Here is a 20868-nt window from a genome sequence, read left to right as displayed (position 1 = left end):
ACATCCTGCCAAGTCTGAATCTGTGAATCCCACCAACTCCAGCTTGTCCACATAACTGTAAGTTAACATGAAATCTCTTGTTCTTTTAAGATACCTCAGTACCTTTTTCGCTGCAACCCAATGTGTTGTACCAGGATTTGATTGAAACCTTCCTAGTACACTTACTGCAAAAGCCAGGTCCGGTCTTGTGCATACCTGGGCATACATAAGGCTCCCTACAAGAGATGCGTAGGGCTTATCCCTCATTCCTTCCTTCTCTAATTCATTTTTGGGACATTGATCACTGCTCAGTTTGTCTCCTTTGCCAATAGGCAATTCTCCATTCGAACACTTGTCCATATTGAATCTTTTAGTGACTCTGTCGATATACTGCCTTTGGGAGAGACCAAGAGACTTCTTAGCACGATCTCTTACAATTTCTATTCCCAAAACGAATCGAGCTTCCCCCAAGTCCTTCATGTCAAAGTTTTGAATGAGCATACTCTTAGTTGTCTGTAGTAGAGACATATCGGAGCTAGCTAATAATATATCGTCCACATACAACACTAAGAATATAACCTTTGACCCAAGAACTTTCAAATAAATACACTCATCCATTTTGTTTTCTTGAAAACCTGAAGCTGCCATTACCTGATCAAATTTCTTATTCCATTGCCTCGAGGCTTGTTTTAAGCCGTATATAGACTTATTCAACTTGCAAACCATCGTTTCTTTCCCCCTTTCAACAAATCCAGGTGCTTGTTGCATGTATATATCTTCTTCAAGGTCTCCATTCAGAAATGCCGTCTTGACATCCATTTGGTGAAGCTCTAAATCAAAGTGTGCCGTGATAGCTAGGATTATTCTCATGGAATCTTTGGTTGAGACGGGGGAAAATGTCTCATTGTAGTCGATTCCTTCCCTTTGTGTGAAGCCCTTCGCTACTAGCCTTGCTTTGTGTTTGTCAAGGTTGCCTTGTGAGTCTCGTTTTGTCTTGAACACCCACTTGCAACCAATAATTTTTGTTGTCCCAGGTGGCTGTGGAACAAGACTCCAGACATTGTTTTTCTCCATAGACTCCAGTTCTTCATGCATGGCTTGTTTCCATAACGTTGATCGTGCACTTGATATGGCTTGATTGTAGGTCAAGGGATCATCCTCATCACCTATAGTGTGTTCTGCCTCATTTAGGTACACGAAATCAGGCAATAATGCTGCTTTTCGTACCCGCTGTGATTTTCGAACATTTAATTCCAAGATTGTAGTGCCTGGAGCATTTACCTAATCTTCTCCAGAGGTTTGTATTGGTGCATGTACTTCGTTTTCTTGAGCCTCTGCATGGGTCATGTGGTCCTCATTTACTATCTCATCTTCATGAGATATAGGTAAACCGTTATGAAGAGAATGTGACTGCATGGGAATATTGAGGGTGGTTGCTTGCGGATCAGTTAACTCACTGTCAAGTGGGATTTCTTCGAAAACTGGGGATGAAGCTGCTGATTTACTGAAGTCAGTCTCATCCTCTTCTTCAAGAAATCTTGCATTATGTGTTTCCATGACCCTCGAGTGACTGTTAGGGCAATAGAACTTATACCCTTTAGACTTCTCAGAATACCCAATGAACTTGCAACTGATGGTTCTTGGATCAAGTTTCTTCTCTGTTGGATTATAAAACCTGGCCTCGGCATTGCAACCCCATACATGGAAGTGGTTAAAGCTCGGTTTCCTTCCAGTCCAAGCTTCGAACGGAATCTTGACCACGGACTTGCTTGGTACCCGATTCAATATATAGTTTGCAGTTTTCAGCGCTTCTCCCCAAAGAAACATTGGAAGCTTTGAATGTGTAAACATAGATCTGATCATGTCTTTTAGGGTTCGATTTCTTCGTTCAGCAACTCCATTTTGCTGCGGAGTCCCAGGTGTAGTGTACTGAGCCACGATGCCATTTTGTTCAAGATAAGTTGCAAAAGGTCCTTTGTGCTGTCCTGCCTCAGTGAACCTGCCAAAATACTCACCACCTCTATCGGATCTTACAATCTTAATGTGTTTGTCCAGTTGTTTTTCAACTTCCAAATGAAAAGTTTTAAAACATTGCAAGGCTTCAGATTTTTCAGAAATAAGGAAAATATATGCAAAACGTGAAAAATCATCAATGAAGGTTATGAAATATGATTTTCCACAGATGGTTTTAATTGGGAAAGGTCCACAAATGTCAGTGTGTATGATTTCTAATAGACATTGGCTACGGTTTGACCCTATTTTCCTAGTATTAGTGAGCTTTCCCTTAAAACAGTTAACACACTCTTTAAAGTTACTGAAATCAAGTTGTGGCAACAAGTCTTGTTTTGTAAGTGTGATGATCCTTTCCTTAGAGATGTGCCCCAACCTTTTGTGCCAAAGCATTGAGGTTTTTGCATGAGAGAGCACTTGTTTAGAACCAACACTTTGAACATTAAAACATTCAATCTCATAAGTACAATTCATTTGCCACATATCAACTTTGAGATTAGCTTCACCAAGCAATTTATTCGAGTTATTTGAATGGAAAAACTTTACACTTTGACTGTCACCCACAAATGTAAAGCCGGACTTAACTAACTTAGATGCAGAAATTAAATTCCTTCGCATGGAAGGTACATAAAGTACTGGACTTAATTCTAAAATAAAGCTAGAGGAAAGAACTAATTTGACACTTCCTATGGATTCGACAGCAACTTTGCTCCCATTCCCCACATAGACATTGTAGACTTCATTGTTTATCACCCTTGTTTTTGAGAAGCCCTGCAAGGAATTGGTTATGTGAATAGAACAACCCGTGTCAAACCACCAACTATTAGGAGGAATATAAACTAGATTGGACTCAACACACACAAAAACATTTATTTCATTACCTTTCTTAACAAGCCAATTCTTGAAGCCATTGCAATTCTTTCTTAAGTGACCTGTTTCTTTGCAAAAATAACACTCCTTTTCTTTCTCAGTTTCGACATTAGCAGTTTTAATTTTATGAGATCCTTTAGAGATGATGTTAGTATTTTTAAATGAAGAAGAAATTTCTTTCTTCTTCTTCTTACCAGCAGCCACGGTTGAACCTTGAGTGAAGTCCCTTTTGCGTTTTTCTCCTTGTACAAAATTCACATCCACTGATTTGTCACTCCTGAGCCGATCTTCTTCTTGTGCACACATAGTGATCAGTTCATCAATGCCCCATTTAACCTTCTGAGTGTTATATGAAACTTTGAGCTGCCCATATTTTGAAGGCAGGGAGTTCAAAGCCATATGAACTAGGAACTGATCAGTCATGGGTACTTCAAGGTCTTTCAACTTTTGAGCAAGATCAACCATCTTCAGAATGTGTTCCCTGACACTTCCCTCACCATCAAATTTCATTGAAGTAATTTGAGTTAGAAAAGTCCCAGTTTCTGCCTTGTCAGACTCTTTAAACTTTTCCCCAACTGCAGCCAAGAAGTCTTTTGCATTATCTTGTTTTGGAACACCTCCTTTAACTGATGGAGCCATTGCTTTCCTCATAATCATCAGTGACATCCGATTTGTTCTCTCCCACTTCTCAACCTTTGCTTTATGATCTGCTGTGCTCTCTGCAGTGATAGCTGCAGGTTTTTCCTCTCTTAATGCCAAATCGAGATCCATAAGCCCAAGGACCATTTCAACATCCTCTTTCCACTTCTTGTAGTTAGAACCGGTCAAGGTCTCAATATTGTTGAAATTGAGGGATGTCATGTGAGGAGCTGGAAAAACCAAACATTAATTTTAACAGTTGTTAGTCATCTAAGTGTTAATAAACAGACGGAAAATGATACTTAATCTTTTTCCTGACACATAATCGTATAAGCACAGCATCATCTTTGGACAGAAGCCATTTATACTAGATTTGCATAGCCAAAATATTGAATACAAGGGCAGTTTACACAGCTTCAACACTTTTGAGCAGATGAAGAATGTAATCTTGTCAATTCAATACTTCACTATACATTGATTCAATTGTTTAACTTGAATAAATAAACACTTTTGAGCAGATTATTATTCACTTAATACAGATGAATCACATTTTTGACTCTTTAGACAACAAGCCAAAATCAACAAACTAAACACTTTTGAGCAGATTAGATGTTGAGATCCTTGTTTACGATTCAAATCTTATTTGTCCGTTTGGTTTTGATAAATAGAATGTGAATCCAAAAGTTCTTCTTGGTTGAGTATTCCAGTATCGTAACCATTTTTAGATGATCTTCTCTGCACAAGATAGCAAACACAACTGGAGGTATCCACAGCAATAGTTGATTACATATAGTGGCCATGCAAACAATTGTCAGTATGCAGCGGAAGCATTTAATGACACAAGATCAAAACATATTTGCATGTATTTATATCGAGAGTTAACCATATATTGATTAAGGAACCCTAGCCATGTTGGGTAGGCTCTGATACCACATGTAAGCAGTAATATAAAGAATCAAACTGCAACTGCCTAGCAAACCAACACGACACTAGGATTACCATAAACATATACGCATCAGCAACTGAAAGACCATCCGTGCAGTGCAAGAAATCAACTTACCTGGAGGTATCGCCATTCTGAGATCAACAGATGAAGTCTTCTACTTCCAACACTCGTTAATGCTCCTCTCTAAGTGAATAGGGTTTTAGATCTTTTTGGAAGCCTTAGTGTGGAAGCAGGGACCTCAACTATTTATACAATCATTCATCGATAGAAATCTATTCAGTCCAGCCTATTAACAGAAGGAGTGTTGATCTCTATCTCTAAGAGTTTTAGTCCCATCATGACTTGATATACTAGTGTATATCAGATAAGGATCGAAACTAGGACAGCTGCAATACATGTAACTCCATGACTCTTATCGCATTAGGGCTCTCAAACTTCCCGTGTTTCACATAACCAGTATAACCAGTTATGCGCCACACAAGTAGTTCAGTTGTGATCTCATTGTCATTCAAACAAGGTTTTACAGGCAGCACCCCGTGCTTGACTGCTTAGTTGCCTCATGAACTCAGAAGACTGCATTGAGAGGGTGAGACTGATATTAATTAGCATAATCTCAAGAGATTAGTGCATTTAATATTGCCGACAATGCAGATAACTGAAAGAGTACTGGTGGCCTAATTGCTCTCGGTTGTGCTTATAAATATAAGAATTTTGTATATGCAAGTTCATGAACCACAGAAGATGGGCAAAGCATACTATATACGATATAGTGCATGCCAACAGAAAGCCAAATGCCTTTTTGCTACCACTTTGGCGCGCACATGATTAAATTATGCTTGCAAAAATTTTTAACAATCAAATTAAGCTTAGCATGCATTTTGACCAACTTGAAAATAAAAATTATTATTCACTTGATCATAGTGATTTTTCTAAGTAGGGTAGTGCTATCCACACACCTTTGTTTTTAATTCTTACACACTTTTCTTAAATTTCGGTCGTCGGATTGAATGAATTAAAAAGATCATTGACAAAAGATTAATAAGGACTTGTGGGAGGTAATAATGAGTATGTGAATAACACTATCCTTCTAAGTAAATGGTGTGTAAATTAGAATTGAAAGCATCTTTATCCCTGTTGATATGTTGGTGAAACATGCAACTCACAGAGTGCCATATACGTCCGAGGGCACACATTGCCAATTTGTCTCTTCTCTTTCCCCTATTTCCTCCAATGGATGCAAAAGACAAACATGTTAGAGACTACTAGCAACTTAACGAAATAAAACATTGATTGGTTGAGCACCAAATTTATTCAAACTTCATTACCATTATTGGTACATATTTATTTTACGTGACCTAATTTTTACACTAATGATTATTTGGGTGGCGTGCATCTCGATACAAGACTTATAAGTCATGGATGCATAACAACAATCTACAATATAAAAGAATTCGTGCACAAGCTATTAATAGTACTGATATCTTTAAAAGATAAAACTCAATACCAAGGTAGGATTAAAATACGCCTAATGAACCCAATATTTGGACTTGGGTGATTGAGCACAATATCAGTCCTAAATATTCGACTCACGCCGTTGCACAACAATTTGGGTACGTAGCCTCTTGCCTGGACTTGAACTCAGATATCTTGGGTGAGAGCTGAGTATCCTTTCTTGTCATATATATTAAGTTAATTACTTCAAAAAGCAAGGCGATTGGATAGCAAGAGTAACAAATGCATGTTCATTCATACTCCACTTATCTAATTTATCAACAAGCAGAGGTCACAAAGTATATTTATGGTGTGGCGAATTAGGAATAGGAATCGTAGCTCTGGGAATCACTCAACTAGGCAAGAGACTTGAACTCTCTCAGTCAGACAATAGAACGAACAAAGTATTTGCGGAAAGTCCATTTAGTACAATACTTACAAGGTAATAGGCACTCTATTGCTTAGTACTATAAACTATAAAGATTTTAACACATTCTGTGCTGCATTTCGCATCAGTAATATTAACACAGTCACAATTAATTGCTTAAATCTTAAAAATGAATTGCTTGTAGTTAAGGAATATCCATAAATATCTTTGTAGTGCAGGGAACTACATTTGTGCTGCAAAAGAAAGCCGAACGTAGGCAAAGATTGCTGTCAACTATCTCCACAGACCACTGGCACTGGAGTTAAACTTAAAGAGGTGATGTTTCCAATTCAATTTTCTCAAATTGCATGCCTAAGAAAATTTTGCCTTGTCGACGTAGTCTCCTGCAACCCTGTTTCTTCTATCACAGGCAATCGATGAGTTTATCTCGTTAAATCAGAATATGGGTGATCCGCAACTCCAAGACGGAGAGTGGGAAATGACATGGAGTTCACAGGTAATCTCATGCTTATAAATTGGCCAGTGTGTTTTTTTGTTGCTTTTTACCGACATCCTAGTGGCGTGGGAAGTGGAAAAGGTACTGAGAGACTTAATTTGGTGTGAACTAAACCACTTAGAATTTTTTTTGCATACAATTTTCACACGCCTGTCATATGTGGCAGGAAGAGACAGATGGTTAGAGAATGCAGCCAATGGTGTTACGGGAAAGCAAGCAAGTGAGAATTCTTCAATTCTCTTTACTCTTTTCTTATTCTCAAAAAAAATTAATGCTGTGATTATAGATTGTCAAGAAAGATGGAGAAATAAAGTTTGTGGTTGACATCTTACTTGGACTCAAATTCAGCATAACTGGCACATTCGTGTAAGTTTCTCATTACTTGGAATTAATGGTAGTACTGCTGTATTGTGAATTACTGGTTTTTACATTCTCCATCACAATGACAGGAAAACCGGCAGCAGAACATACGATCTTACAATGGATGATGCGGCCATCATCGATGGTCAGTTTGGGTATCCTGTAGAGCTGGAGAGCAAGTTCGAACTTGGGATACTGTAAGAAATCTCATTTTCATGTATTTTTTTTCTTCGAGGTTTTGATTAGCTGGAAGTCTTGTTTTTTTTTTTTTAAGCTTCTAAAAGATGCTAGCGCTAGGCGCTAGTCGGGTGGCTGGCTGGGGCCTATGCGGATTTAAGTAAATCTATTATATTTCGTATGAATAAGTGTCTGTTTATATTTTAAATATATATAATTTCATCATAAACTACAGAATAGAATGACATATATATTATTAAGTATTGGAACATAATGAAAACATGGGGAATAAGGATATAATATGTGTTCATTTAAGTATGCAACAAGTCTCTTACAATTTATGGAAAAAAATAAAATGCAAAATGAAAGTTATCTATTTTTTGTTTAAGTGAGTCATGATCTGGGCGGGTCTGGGCGAGTTAGGCGGTCTAGGCAGATGCCTCAACAGGTCTAGACGCCCTTTCTTAATTTATAAACGCCTATGCATTAATTGGGACGGTGACCAACCGCCTAGCGCCTAGGCGGGGCTTAGCTGGAGCTAAACAGAGATTTTTAGAACAGTGTTTTTTTTATGCATAATCTACTCACACTGTATGCTGCAGGTATAGCGATGACAAGATGAGGATTGCTCGGGGGTATAGGAAAATTGTTTTCGTGTATTTAAGCACAGATGGTGTCGAACAGAAGTAAGATGGTCTAACCGAACAGACAGAGGATCTAAGTTTCAAGTGATGCAAATTTGCTTCTGGTGGCTCCATATGTTGGTAAATATGAAAGCACAGCCAAATTATTTTGATTGTAACTCGGGGAAAAATTACACACATATTAGCATAGTCTTGACATGTATTTCTTGGCTATTTCTTGCCTTTGTAAGATCATATGTAATTATGAATTAATTGTATCCCAGATTTATGTTCTACTCTTTACGAAGAATTCATTCATGTCACAGTGAAAATTTTTATGAGGAATGATTTTTGCACACTTAATCTTCTCATTCTACACTTTATTTTTATTGATTCTGATTCGATTTATGCAATCCATACACACTAACCATCATGATTTTTAAGCGATTTTGCAAATTTGTATAAAAGGTTATCATAAAAACTACTTGCTTACACCCTCATCACACCATAACGATTTGAAAATTCAAGACAGACTTTTTTTCTTGATATTCTTGAGTTTGGAGTCCCATTTCTATATTGTTTTCGCCCCCCAAAAAACTTTCTCCATTTATTTTTCAGTTTTCGGTTTAAATATTATATTAAAATATACTCGTTTCTCAATAAATGGTAAAACTGCTTCCAAATACTTTAAAAAGTTTTTCTTAATTATGATAGAAAATATTTCGCAAAAACAAAAAGTTGCATTTTTCTCAGAAAATGTGGACTACCATCACAATTTTTAGGCGATTTTGCAGATTTGTATAGAAGTTGCCATAAATGTGACATCCCACATCGTTCAGGGGAGTGATCCTTATATGTATATTCCCATCCCTACCTAGCACGAGGCCTTTTGGGAGCTCACTGGCTTCGGGTTCCACGGGAACTCCGAAGTTAAGCGAGTAGCGCGCGAGAGCAATCCCATGATGGGTGACCCACTGGGAAGTTGCTCGTGAGTTCCCAAAAACAAAACCGTGAGGGAATGGGTAAGCCCAAAGCGGACAATATCGTGCTACGTTAGTGGAGTGGGCCTGGGTTGTGATCCGCCCCGGGCCGGAATGTGACAAATTTTCAAATTGTCACATCCCAGCCCGGGGTGGACCACTTCCCGGGCCCACTCCACTAACGTAGCACGATATTGTCCGCTTTGGGCTTAATTTGTCACATCCCGGCCCGGGGCGGATCACAACCCGGGCCCACTCCACTAACGTAGCACGATATTGTCTGCTTTGGGCTTACCATTCCCTCACGGTTTTGTTTTTGTCACATCCCGGCCCGGGGCGGATCATAATCCGGGCCCACTCCACTAACGTAGCACGATATTATCCGCTTTGGGCTTACCCATTCCCTCACAGTTTTGTTTTTGGGAACTCACGAGCAACTTCCCAGTGGGTCACCCATCATGGGATTGCTCTCGCACGCTACTCGCTTAACTTCGGAGTTCCCGTGGAACCCGAAGCCAATGAGCTCCCAAAATGCCTCGTGCTAGGTAGGGATGAGAATATACATATAAGGATCACTCCCCTGGACGATGTGGGATGTCACAATAAAATCTATTTGATTGCACCTTCATCGCACCATGTAGTTTTGAAAATTCAAATAAGACTTTTTCTGGATATTCTTGAGTTTGGAATCCCATTTCGGTATTGTTTTCACCCCGCGATTTTTTTTTTCCATTTATTTTTCACTTTTCGGCTTAAATATTATATTAAAAATATTTGTTGTGCAATAAATGGTAAAACCATTTCCAAATGCCTTAAAAAGTTTTTCTTAATCATAATCGAAAATATTTTGCAAAAATATAAAAATTACATTTTTCGTGGACTAAAGTTGTCATAAAATCTATTTACACTCTCACCACACCATGACGTTTTTAATATTCAAGTAAAAAAATTTCTTGTTATTCTTGAGTTTGGAATCCCATTTTAGTATTGTTTTTACTCTACTAAAAAAATTCACTTATGTTTCAGTTTTCAACTTAAATATTATATTAAAATATATTTGTTGCCCAAAAAATGGTAAACCACTAATGCCTTAAAATAACATGACGGAAAATATTTCAAAAATGAAAAAATTGCCTTTTTCTCTAAAAAGGTATGGACGTTACCATCACAATTTTTAGGCAGTTTTGCAAATTTATACAAAAGTTGTCATAAAATCTATTTGCTTTCACCCTCACTGCACCACAACGTTTTGAAAATTCAAGTAAAACTTTTTCTTGATATTCTTGAGTTTGAAGTCCCATTTCTGTATTATTTTCGCCCCACCAAAAAAAATTCCAATACTCTTCAATGTTCGGCTGAAATATTATGTTAAAAATATATTGCACAACATATGGTAAAGTCACTTCCAAATGCCTTAAAAAGTGTTTTTAATCATGATGGAAAATATTTAGAAAAAATTTAAAAAAAAAATGCATTTTTCAAAGAAAACGTGGACTAACCGTCAGGATTTTTAGTTTAAAAAAAAAATCATCAAGATTTTTTGGCAATTTATAAATTTGTACACATGTTGTCATAAATCTATTTGCTTTCATCCTCATCACACCATGACGTTTTGAAAATTCAAGTAAAACTTTTTCTTGACATTCTTGAGTTTGGAATCCCATATTTATATTGTTTTCGCCCCACTAAATTTTTTTTTTCCATTTCTTTTACAGTTTTCAAGCTTAAATATTGTACTAAAAAGATATTTGTTACTCAATAAATGGTAAAATCACTTCTAATTACCTTAAAAGGTTTTTCTTCGTCATGATGGAAAATATTTCGCAAAAAAAAAAAATATACTTTTCTCAAAAAACATGGACTAACCATCACGGTTTTAGGCAATTTTACAAATTTGTACAAAAGATGTCATAAAATCTATTTAGTTTCACCATCACTACACCATGACATTTTGAAATTCAAGTAAGACTGTTTCTTGATATTCTGAGTTTTGAATCCCATTTCTGTTTGTTTTCACCCCACTAGAGATTTTTCTCTATTTATTTTCAAGTTTTTGGCTAAATATTATATTAAAAATATATTTGTTGCTCAATAAATGGTAAAACCACTTCCAAATGCCTTACTGTTGTTTTCTTAGTCATGACAAAAAATATTTCCTCAAAACAAAAAATTGGAATTTTCTCAAAAAATGTAGACTAACCATCACGATTTTAGGCGATTTTGCAAATTTGTACAAAAGTTGTCATAAATTCTATTTAATTTCACCTTCACTGCACCATGACGTTTTGATGTTCAAGTGAGACTTTTTCTTGAAATTCTTGAGTTTGGAATCCCATTTCTATATTGTTTTCACCCACTGAAATAGTGTCCATTTTTTTAAAATTTTGAGCTTAAATATTATATTAAAAATATATTTGTTGCTCAATAAACGGTAAAACAACTTGCAAATGCCTTAAAAAGTTTTTCTTAATCATGACGGAAAATATTCCGCAAAAAAAAAAAAAAAAAACAACGTGGACATTCACGATTTTTAGGCAATTTTACAAATTTGAATAAAAGTTGTCATAAAATCTATTTGCATTCACCATCATTGCACCATGACGTTTTGAAAATTCAAGTAAGATTTTCTCTTGATATTAATTCTTGAGCTTGGAATCTCATTTATGTATTGTTTTCACCCCACTAAAATTGTTTTTCCATTTATTTTTCAAATTTTGGCTAAAATATTATATTAAAATATATTTGTTGCTTAATAAATGGTAAAACCACTGCCAAACCCCTTTATCAAGACGGAATATATATCGCAAAAAAAAAAAAAGAAGCATTTTTCTCAAAAAAACATGGACTAACCATCACTATTTTTAGACCATTTTGCAAAGCGGAAAGAGCTTATTCTTGGAAAGAAAATAATGGAGTTCTTTGTGCATAAATTGTTATAAAATCTATTTGTTTTCACCCTCACCGCACCATGAAGTTTTGAAAATTCAAGTAAAACTTTTTCTTGATATTCCGGAGTTTGGAAACCCATTTCGGTATTGTTTTTGCCCCACTAAAAAAAACTTCCATATATTTTTCAATTTTCGGCTTAAACATTACATTAAAATATATTTGTTGATCAATTGACACACTCTGACCCTGAACACCTAGACACCTGAATCGCGATGTGATGGCTAACACCTGGAAGGTGACGAAGCTATAAAGTGTAGTGATGTGAAAAATGTGAATAAATTAAAACCTAAAAGTTACTAATTTAGAGTGCGCTTGTGAGCGGGATTGAACCCATATCACATAAGTGATGTTAGAGCATAGATAACTTGCAGTAAAAAAAGACTAAAGACATTTATACCGAAATGAGAAGTCTCCTACAAACAGCTTTTATCAACAATCCTCGTCATCACGAAACCTCTGCAACTAAAAATCATGAAGGGGTAAAAAACAAGGGTGAGTGGACCTGAAAATAAAGTTATGTAAAACATTTTCGAAAAGTGTAACCCATCGCTGTAAAACAAGTATATGGTTTCCCAAAAATATTATAATAATAGTATGTAATAGGTACCCTGCCGCAGAAGTGAGTCAAATATGTAGGGTACAACAATAAGGTATCTAAATATTAAATCTCAAACCGCTATTATAAGAAATCAATGCTCATTAACTTATGTAGGCACATAAGTCAACTACAAAGATATTCAAGCAATGGAAAATTGGGTGTAGGTTTTACATTCTAGTACTACATCACGTGAGCTACGCTAGTCACAACATATACGAGTCCAAAACATCACACAAAAGGACAGGTTGGCACCTAACTCTGAATCCAAAGCGAATGTAAACGGTGCATGTGAACTACACATGAAGCTAGTCCTTGGCCCAGGACAATACAAATAACTAAGAGACACCGTGCAAACATGTAATAATGAGTAGATAAAACGCAAGGATGTCATGCCACAAGTTTATGCTCACAAATAATATTAAAAACATAAAGTGTACGAAAAGTCTATTTGCAAAGTTAAACATGGCATGCCACATCATAATATATAAAAGTAGTTTTGGGAAAATCACATATACATATATATATGTATATATATGTATATCTGTATATATATATATATATATATGTGTATGTATGTATGTATGTATGTATGTATGTATGTATGTATGTATGTATGTATGTGTGTGTGTATGTATGTGTGTGTGTGTGTATATATACGTAAAAATGAAAAGATCCACTCATAGATACTTGCGATGTCATTCGAACTAAGAAAGCTGGAGTCTCTGATAGTAATCGCACCTAAGCACAATATTGGCACCCATTAGTAAAACTCAACTTAAACGGTCAAATTTGAGAAGACGGAGTGCATATTTGGAATCAGAGTGTCGAAATACGTTAAGAGAGGTTCCAAGCAAATTTTGTAAAAAGTCAACGATCAACCCTAAAAAGTCAACCGAGACGCCCCAGTGGTCAACTATGTTAAAACTTCAAAATTTTCCTAAATGGATGTCAAAAATGGACTCGTGACGTCGAAATTAGTCTATGAGGGTTGCCGAGAAAATTTCGATAAGGCCAACATAAGGAATATTCCAAAGAATTTGGAATATTTCAGAGAATATTCCCAGAATATTCTGAGCCCATTTCGAAAATTGGTCGGGTTGGAACAATGGCTCAAAGGTTTGGGCCAAGGCCTTTTTTTTTTTTGAAAAGAATATGGGCCGGTTTCGCAGATCCAGGTTAGGGTTACAGGTCATGGGTTTTTAGCCAGTTCATGGGTCGGATTTTAGGCCTTTTTTTCTGTACTGGGTCGTGTTTGACCCTTTTGGGCTCGCAAGTCGCTGGACCCAACGAAGAAGAAAGTCGAATTCTTGGCCAGGAAACTCCAAATGGTCATAACGGGATCATTCTCAACCAAATTCAAAGATTCAAAAGCCAAAATGAAGCTCAAGAGATAAGGAACAAAAATATACCTAAGTGGGACACGAGGTCTGGCCGGAACTAGCCGAAAATGGCCTGCAATTCCGTGGTCCTTCGCCGGATTCTGGAGAAATGCACCAACATCATGCATGCATAAGTTAGCAATGAAATCATAAGTTCAAATTAGTCTAGGAATCACTCTCAGACCAATTCAAACCCAAAACCAACAAGAGCAGCCCCCAGTTGGCTTCGAACTCCACAGTTTTCAACAGAGTTCGCCGCCGGACTAGTTCGACATGCCCAAAAACTTAACAAGGCTTAAGCCCTCAAATTAAACCACAAAAATTGCAACACAACAAGATTTAAAGCTCAATAACATAAAGATAACGACAGAAACATCACCTGGGTTCGAGATTGAGAGCTCAAGCTCTCAACTTCAATGGTAAAACCTCGCACCATGCACCAATGCCACATGCAAGGCCATGGTTGGGTTCCTTGAGCTCTAGTGATTCCAAAAATGATATTTTTGAGCTTGATTTATCGAAGGTTTGAAAAGGAATGAGAAGGAGAGCTCATGGAGCTTTAGAGAGAGTGTGATAGGATAAATTGGAAAAGAGAGAGAGAGAGAGAGAGAGAGAGAGAGAGAGATAGAAAGAAAACTGGCTAAATGAGGGGGAAATGAAAAAGTGATGGGGAAATGGTGTCTGATGGATTGGGTGAGAGGAAATAGGTTTTTAAAAGAGAACTTTAACGAAAAGCTTATGGTATTATTTATTTTAAATCACATTTTACACTAAAAAAATAATCCTAGTACTATTTATTTTACTTTTTATTTTGCCATTATCGTTAAAACTCAAAATTTTCAAGATCTTTTCATTAGTTTTCATTTTCTAAAATCTATTAAAACTATTATTTTATAGGTCCACTTGCACGCACTAATCCAAGTGGTTAGTACATGCAAGCAATACATCTGCACAAAGGCTGATTTCAGTGTCCCAAAAAGGACCCATGCAATGGTGCACGCTGCATAAGGAGAAAATTCCAAGTTTTGAATTTGTCTTAGGTTTTTATTTTTTTATTTTTTTTTACATGGTTTTGAACATAACTTGGTCGTTATAACTCCGAATTGAGTTTCGCTTGAGCTCACGCGTTCGTAAAAATGAGTACTATTCAAAAATAGTAAAATAAGAGTGAAAGGAAAATTAAGATCCATGTGGAAGGCCTAAGTGGCATCTCAAGGGTATTTTGATCATTTCATTACTACTGAGAATAAAATCTAATAAATCTAGGGACGGGATATCACATCAATAATTGGTACACCACTTCGAAATCCCTTAAAAAAAATTATTAATCATGATGGAAAATATTTCGCAAAAATAAAAAAAAATTGCATTTTTCTCAAAAAAGTGGACTAACCATCACGATTTTTAGGCGGTTCTGCAAATTTATATAGAAGTTGTCATAAATATGTTCTCTTTCACCCTCACCACACCATGACGTTTTTAAAATTCAAGTAAAACTTTTTCTTGATATTCTTGAGTTTGGAATCCCATTTCAGTATTGTTTTCGCCCCACTAAAAAAAATAACGATTTTTTTTTTCAGTTTTCAAGTTAAATATTTTTTTAAAATTTTTGTTGCTCAATAAATGGTAAACCACTTCTAAGTGCCTTAAAAATTTTATCTTGATCATAAAGTAAATATTTCGCAAAAATGAAACAAAAATTGTATTTTCATGAAAAAAATGTGGACGAATCATTAATTTTAGGCAGATTTATAAATTTGTACAAAAGTTGTCTTAAATTTTATTTGCTTTCGCCCTCACTTCACCACAACGTTTTGAAAATTCAAGTAAGACTTTTTCATGGTATTCTTGAGTTTGAAATCCCATTTCCGTATTGTTTTCAGCCTACTAATTTTTAATTTTTTTTCTTCAGTTTTCAGCTTAAATATTATATTAAAATATATATTTTTACTACCCAATAAATGGTAAAACAATTTCCAAATTTCTTATAAAGTTTTTCTTGATCATGATGGAAAATATTTTGCATAAATAAAAAATTTGTATTTTTCTCAATAAAAAAAAAACGTGAACTAACCATCACGTTTTGCAAATTCGTACAAAAGTTTTTCATAAAATCTATTTGCTTTCACCGTCATCGTACCTTGACGTTTTTTAAAACTCAAATAAGGTTTTTTTTTGATACTCTGGAATTCCATTTCAATATAGTTTTAGCCCCACTAAAAAAAATCCATTTATTTTTCAGTTTTTGGATTAAATATTATGTTAAAAATATATTTGTTGCTTAATAAACGAAAAAGCAAAAACACTTCCAGATGCCTTAAAAAAAATTCTTAATCGTGACAAAATATTTCGCAAAAATAAAAAAATTGCACTTTCCTCAAAAAGTGTGGACAAACCTTCACAATTTTTAGACAGCGTTGCAAATTTGTACAAATATCATAAAATCTATTTGCTTTCACCCGCACCACACAATGACGTTTTGAAAATTCAATTAAAGTTTTTTCTTGACGTTCTTGAGTTTGAAATCTCATTTTGATATTGTTTTCACCGCACCATCAATTCATTTATTTTCAATTTTTGTTAAATATTATATTACAAATACATTTATTGCTCAATAAATGGTAAAACAACTTTCAAATTCTTATAAAGTTTTTCTTAATCATGATGAAAACTATTTTGCAAAAATAAAAAATATTGCATTTTTCTTAAAAAACATGAGCCAGTGAGTTGGATTAATTGGGGCAATGAGATTTGAAATAAGTGATTCAGGATACTTGGTCCGTCGGCTTCAGACTGAAGCAAATGGGCTTTACCATCAATAAGACAGATGAACCTCAACCAGAAGTTACTCGAGTAATATTCGTGAAAAAATTAATGTTCGAACAAGGAAGAGCTATGCTCCGAGCAGCCATCTTCTCGTCTGCAAAAACATTCCCAAAAGGCTCTGCTTGGGAAATTGATGCAAAAGGAAAGTGAGCAGTCTGTTAAAGAAACATTGAGTGAAATAGAGAAGCCAAAATCAGTAGCATTTTTCTTACCCCCAGGATGGTTATGTAGTGATGCATCAACCGAATGAAACAAAGATGAAGCAGCTTAGTCAACCTCCAGTCAAGTCTTGTTCCTCGTGGACTCCCACTTGTACTGGTTTTTGACATCCACGCGTGGAACTTTTGAATTTCCAACGCGCTAATTCATCCCCTTCAAAACGAGCAAAAGTGCACATTCAGCGTCGTCAAAGAGGCGGAAGACTTCAAACTGCACGGCTGGAACCACCATCACGTGCGATAAAGAAGATTTAAGCAAGGATAGTAAGTCACTTCCACACAAAAATACAGGTGAACCGCAAGGAATGCTACGGACCAACAGCACACATATAGCTAAGTTTCAATTTTAAGACAGACCTGTCTTCGATCACAGCATCAGAACATTTTAGTGCAGTTGAATATTTAAAATTACATAATCAGCAGTCTTACCAATATAGGTTGAAGAGAGAAAAGTCCTCTTTGGATCACAATTAAGAATTGCAAACATAAGTCAAAGTTAAAACACGTCAGTCGACGCATTCAAGTACATTAGTGTAATATAGTGCAGGAAAGGACTATATCAAACGCAGTTGATTAAACACAAGTGCAAATGTTTCTATAAGTGCATGACATTAAGAAATTGAACTTTCAGTACATAACAGGCATTAGATTAACCCTAAAAATTCGTAGGTCCATTTCAAACTTTATAGCAAGTACATTCAGCGATACAGAGTCATATCCTCTAACAGAATGAACCTTACAACTAACTCTAACACCCGAACCCAAGGAGACATAAAACCTACAACCTAATCCCTACTGATATTATTAGGTTGGAATTGGGCAGAAAATTGAGAACACCACCAGCTCATCCTCTCTTTCCCACCAACACGATGAAAACGAAAATACAAAGAAAAAATGAAATATAATGCTAATCTACATAGAGTGCATATATCCAGATGTTTCATGATCAACGACTGAAGGGGTAATGTTTATCTGTTCAGTAACAACTTACATTAACGCGGGACAGATTAGTCACCGTCGCCAATGCTCTTCTCCGGGCACGCAATTCCCATCTCCTCATCCTTCTTTGCATTCAGATCATCCTTTTGTATTCAGCTCACCCTGCACTAACTCAGTCACATTCTTGACTCGACTTCATCCTTCACTTTCTTATCTTCAACCTCATTTTTATTTCCAATTAGTTCTTCTGGGGTAAGCTCACTCTTAAATTCCTCAACCTCTTTGTTACCTACAAACTCATTTCGTGTTTCATCATTCGCTTCATTTACCTTCAAAATCATTTCATCGGGCACATATTCTTCCATCCCTACATCAACATCCCTAACAATTTCATCCTCGACCAATGGGCCAACACTTCTGCTTCCTCCATCTCTCGACACATACTCTACCATCTCAGGATTGCTCTCACCCGTCGGTACCCATATGAGGGGCATCCGACCCTCCATCACTATCATTTTCAGATCCATTTTCCACCACCTCTTCATTGACCTCCCCCATCACATGGTACCTCCTCTCAATGAACTGCATCCTCCTTCTCAAATCCGCCAACTCCCTCTCCATCAAGAAAAGCCTCTCCTTCAAGGTCAGATTCTCTTCCTCTAATTGAGCAATATGAGTATCCTGATCATCCACCCTATTCTCCAAAGCATTGTTATACTCAACCCCGCTGTAGTTCGGGTACACCATCTCGAATCGACTCAAGTCATGGTCCAACCTCCTCTCCACCTCCACATGCTCCTCCACATCGCTCTCACTCGATCCGCCACCACCCTCCTCGTCATCATTTCCAGGTGACCGAAGCCGAATCAATCCTTTCATTGACCCATACCCATCAATACCCCACTCCTCTTTCGCCATATCTCCCAAGACCTCCCTCGAGGGCGAGAACATTGGCGTGGGCAGAACAGCCGGAGTTACGGCACAAGGTGAAACCAGCGAGGCTATGCCGCCGGCCTTCTTCGCTCTAATAATAAACGACGTCGTGTTCCTTGGGGCGTAAGGCGCAAACCTATTGTTAAACTTCTTTTTCGGGTAAAATTTCCGGGCTTTCATTCGATTCTGAGACTGTAACTCGTGAAGCGTCGGCGGTATGTACCCTCCTCCTCCGCTGGTCTGACCACTCAGCGACAAACTGGGGACACTCTTGTCCATCCTCCTCTTATCTCCACCCTTCTTGCCTTTCCAATTGTTACGCCCAGGATTAGACGGCGGCGGCTTTTGGGCAGCGAATTGAGGCTGCGGCTGTGGCCAAGCCTTGTAGTTCCGATTCATCATCATCGGCTGAGACTGACTCTTCATCATCATCAACTGAGATTGCTGCTGCTGTTGCTGCTGAACCGCCATGGCCTGCGACGACGGTGCCATCATCTGCGGCTGCGGCTGACTCATCATCTGTGGCAGCGGCTGGTTCATCACTTGAGCTTGGGTCAAACTCATCATCGGTGGCGCTTGATTCATCAGCTTTGACTGATCGTTCATCGTTTCCCCCAATTTCGAAGGAAACTCCACAAACCCTAGAATCCCAAATCTCAAAATTCAAAAAAACTCGTCCGTTATTCGATGCCGATCAATCCAGACCGTCAATCAGATCGCTAAAAAAAACCCCCAATTCCGATATCAAAACCCTAGAAATCCGACTGATTCCAATCCAACTTCTCGATCTTAAACCTCCCACAGAGAGATGACTGCAAATTTTCCTTAAAAAATTAAAATTCAGAATATAAAGGAAAATTCGAAGAATTTGATTTTCTTTTTTGATTATGATTTGATTTCTGTTTCTCTCTCTAGAAATCGTCAGAGCCAATCGATGGGATCGAAGCCGTTTTAAAGAGGCCAAACAGTCTGCGTGGGTTTGTATTTATAGGAGGAGACTGCGCCAGTAGGCCGTGTGATCAGATTTTAAGAAATGGAGGGCCCAGATCGATTGACACGTGTTGGCCAAGCATTGTTCGCAGATCTGGCAGGCATGGGAGTACGTTATTAGAAAAGATTTTTTCAATATGTCAAGAACACAGATTGATATATTAAGTGTTATAATATAAGTGGTTAAAAAAAATTTCTTTCAAATATCTAAACACTTATATTAAAACACTTACTGGACCAGACCGTGTCAATAATAACTCTTGCATTAACTATTAAATCGAAACACGAAGACCAAATTTACAACTTAAACATGGAATTAAGGATTGCATTACTCGCTCAAAGTCTTGAAAGTTGAAATTTAGGCAAATTTTCATATCCTCATAATCATATGGTCTATCGACATTCAATCTCACTGTCCACGTTATCTAATAATCTTAGGAATCCACCAATCCGAACCATTAAAATTTAATCTAACGGCTAAAGTTATTATAACTTTTAAAGTGAACGTCTGTTTGTAACCGTTAAATCAAATTTCAAAAGTTCAGATTGATTGATCCCTAGAATTAAGAGAAATGAATCCGAAGATGATTCCTTTCGTAAAGGAGAAACCTTTGCTTGGTGACGAGGTTGTGTGTAAACTTGGGATTCCAAGGTGCTTGTTTGCATGAGAATATTTTTTGACATGTGTGGCTTCGATTGAGTCCTTGTGACTGTTTTTTTATCACAAGCCCTTGTCAACGACTCATCTCTCTCCACCTGTCTTTCCTCTCTCGCCCCTAACGCCATCAACATCCTTTTTGTTATGGAAGGAAAACGGCCAAGAAATTCAGCTTTTGCGTCACGACATGTTTAGCGAAATTACTCCTAGTTTGTCAATCTGTATACTTTTTCGACCGATTAAATGGCACTAATCATTCTTGTAGTTGAGATCAAAAAATTTTCAATGTACTAGAAATACGATCCGATACATGAAAGGTAGTATTATAGTTAGTTGAATATAATTTTTTTTCAAGTTTCCGACCAAATTATGTCACTTACTGTATTAAATTGTGATCCTGGCATTAAATATATATATAT

At 36.8% G+C, this 20868-nt stretch overlaps 1 protein-coding gene and 1 non-coding gene across 2 annotated transcripts; both read right to left on the bottom strand.

The window, feature by feature from the left end:
• Positions 1 to 2492: 2492 nt before the first annotated feature.
• On the bottom strand, positions 2493 to 4016 carry LOC125470252. Its single transcript, XM_048569058.1, has 2 exons — positions 2871 to 4016; positions 2493 to 2760 (listed from the first exon to the last, which is right to left on the bottom strand). Exons 1-2 carry the CDS (start codon positions 3718 to 3720, stop codon positions 2729 to 2731), a joined length of 882 nt encoding a protein of 293 aa, XP_048425015.1. The 5' UTR covers positions 3721 to 4016; the 3' UTR covers positions 2493 to 2728.
• Positions 4017 to 16504: 12488 nt separating this feature from the next.
• LOC103965349 lies at positions 16505 to 19668 on the bottom strand. Its single transcript, XR_007252645.1, has 3 exons — positions 17921 to 19668; positions 16924 to 17083; positions 16505 to 16829 (listed from the first exon to the last, which is right to left on the bottom strand). It is a non-coding gene; the product is annotated as an uncharacterized LOC103965349 (transcript).
• Between the last annotated feature and the right edge of the window lie 1200 nt (positions 19669 to 20868).

Source organism: the organism of the source record quoted next, unplaced genomic scaffold, assembly GCF_019419815.1.
Source record: "Pyrus x bretschneideri cultivar Hongxiangsu unplaced genomic scaffold, Pyrus_bretschneideri_v1 Contig5, whole genome shotgun sequence".
NCBI classification, from domain to species: domain Eukaryota; kingdom Viridiplantae; phylum Streptophyta; class Magnoliopsida; order Rosales; family Rosaceae; genus Pyrus; species Pyrus x bretschneideri.
Note: the sequence above shows the minus strand (reverse complement) of the source record. Positions and strands in the feature narration are given on the sequence as shown.

Excerpts from the sequence above, each read along its gene's own strand:
- LOC125470252 (XM_048569058.1), bottom strand. The coding sequence starts at position 3,720 with ATGACATCCCTCAATTTCAACAATATTGAGACCTTGACCGGTTCTAAC. Across the intron at positions 2,761-2,870 it reads GAATTGGCTTGTTAAGAAAG|GGCTTCTCAAAAACAAGGGT; the intron begins GTAATGAAATAA and ends AATTCCTTGCAG.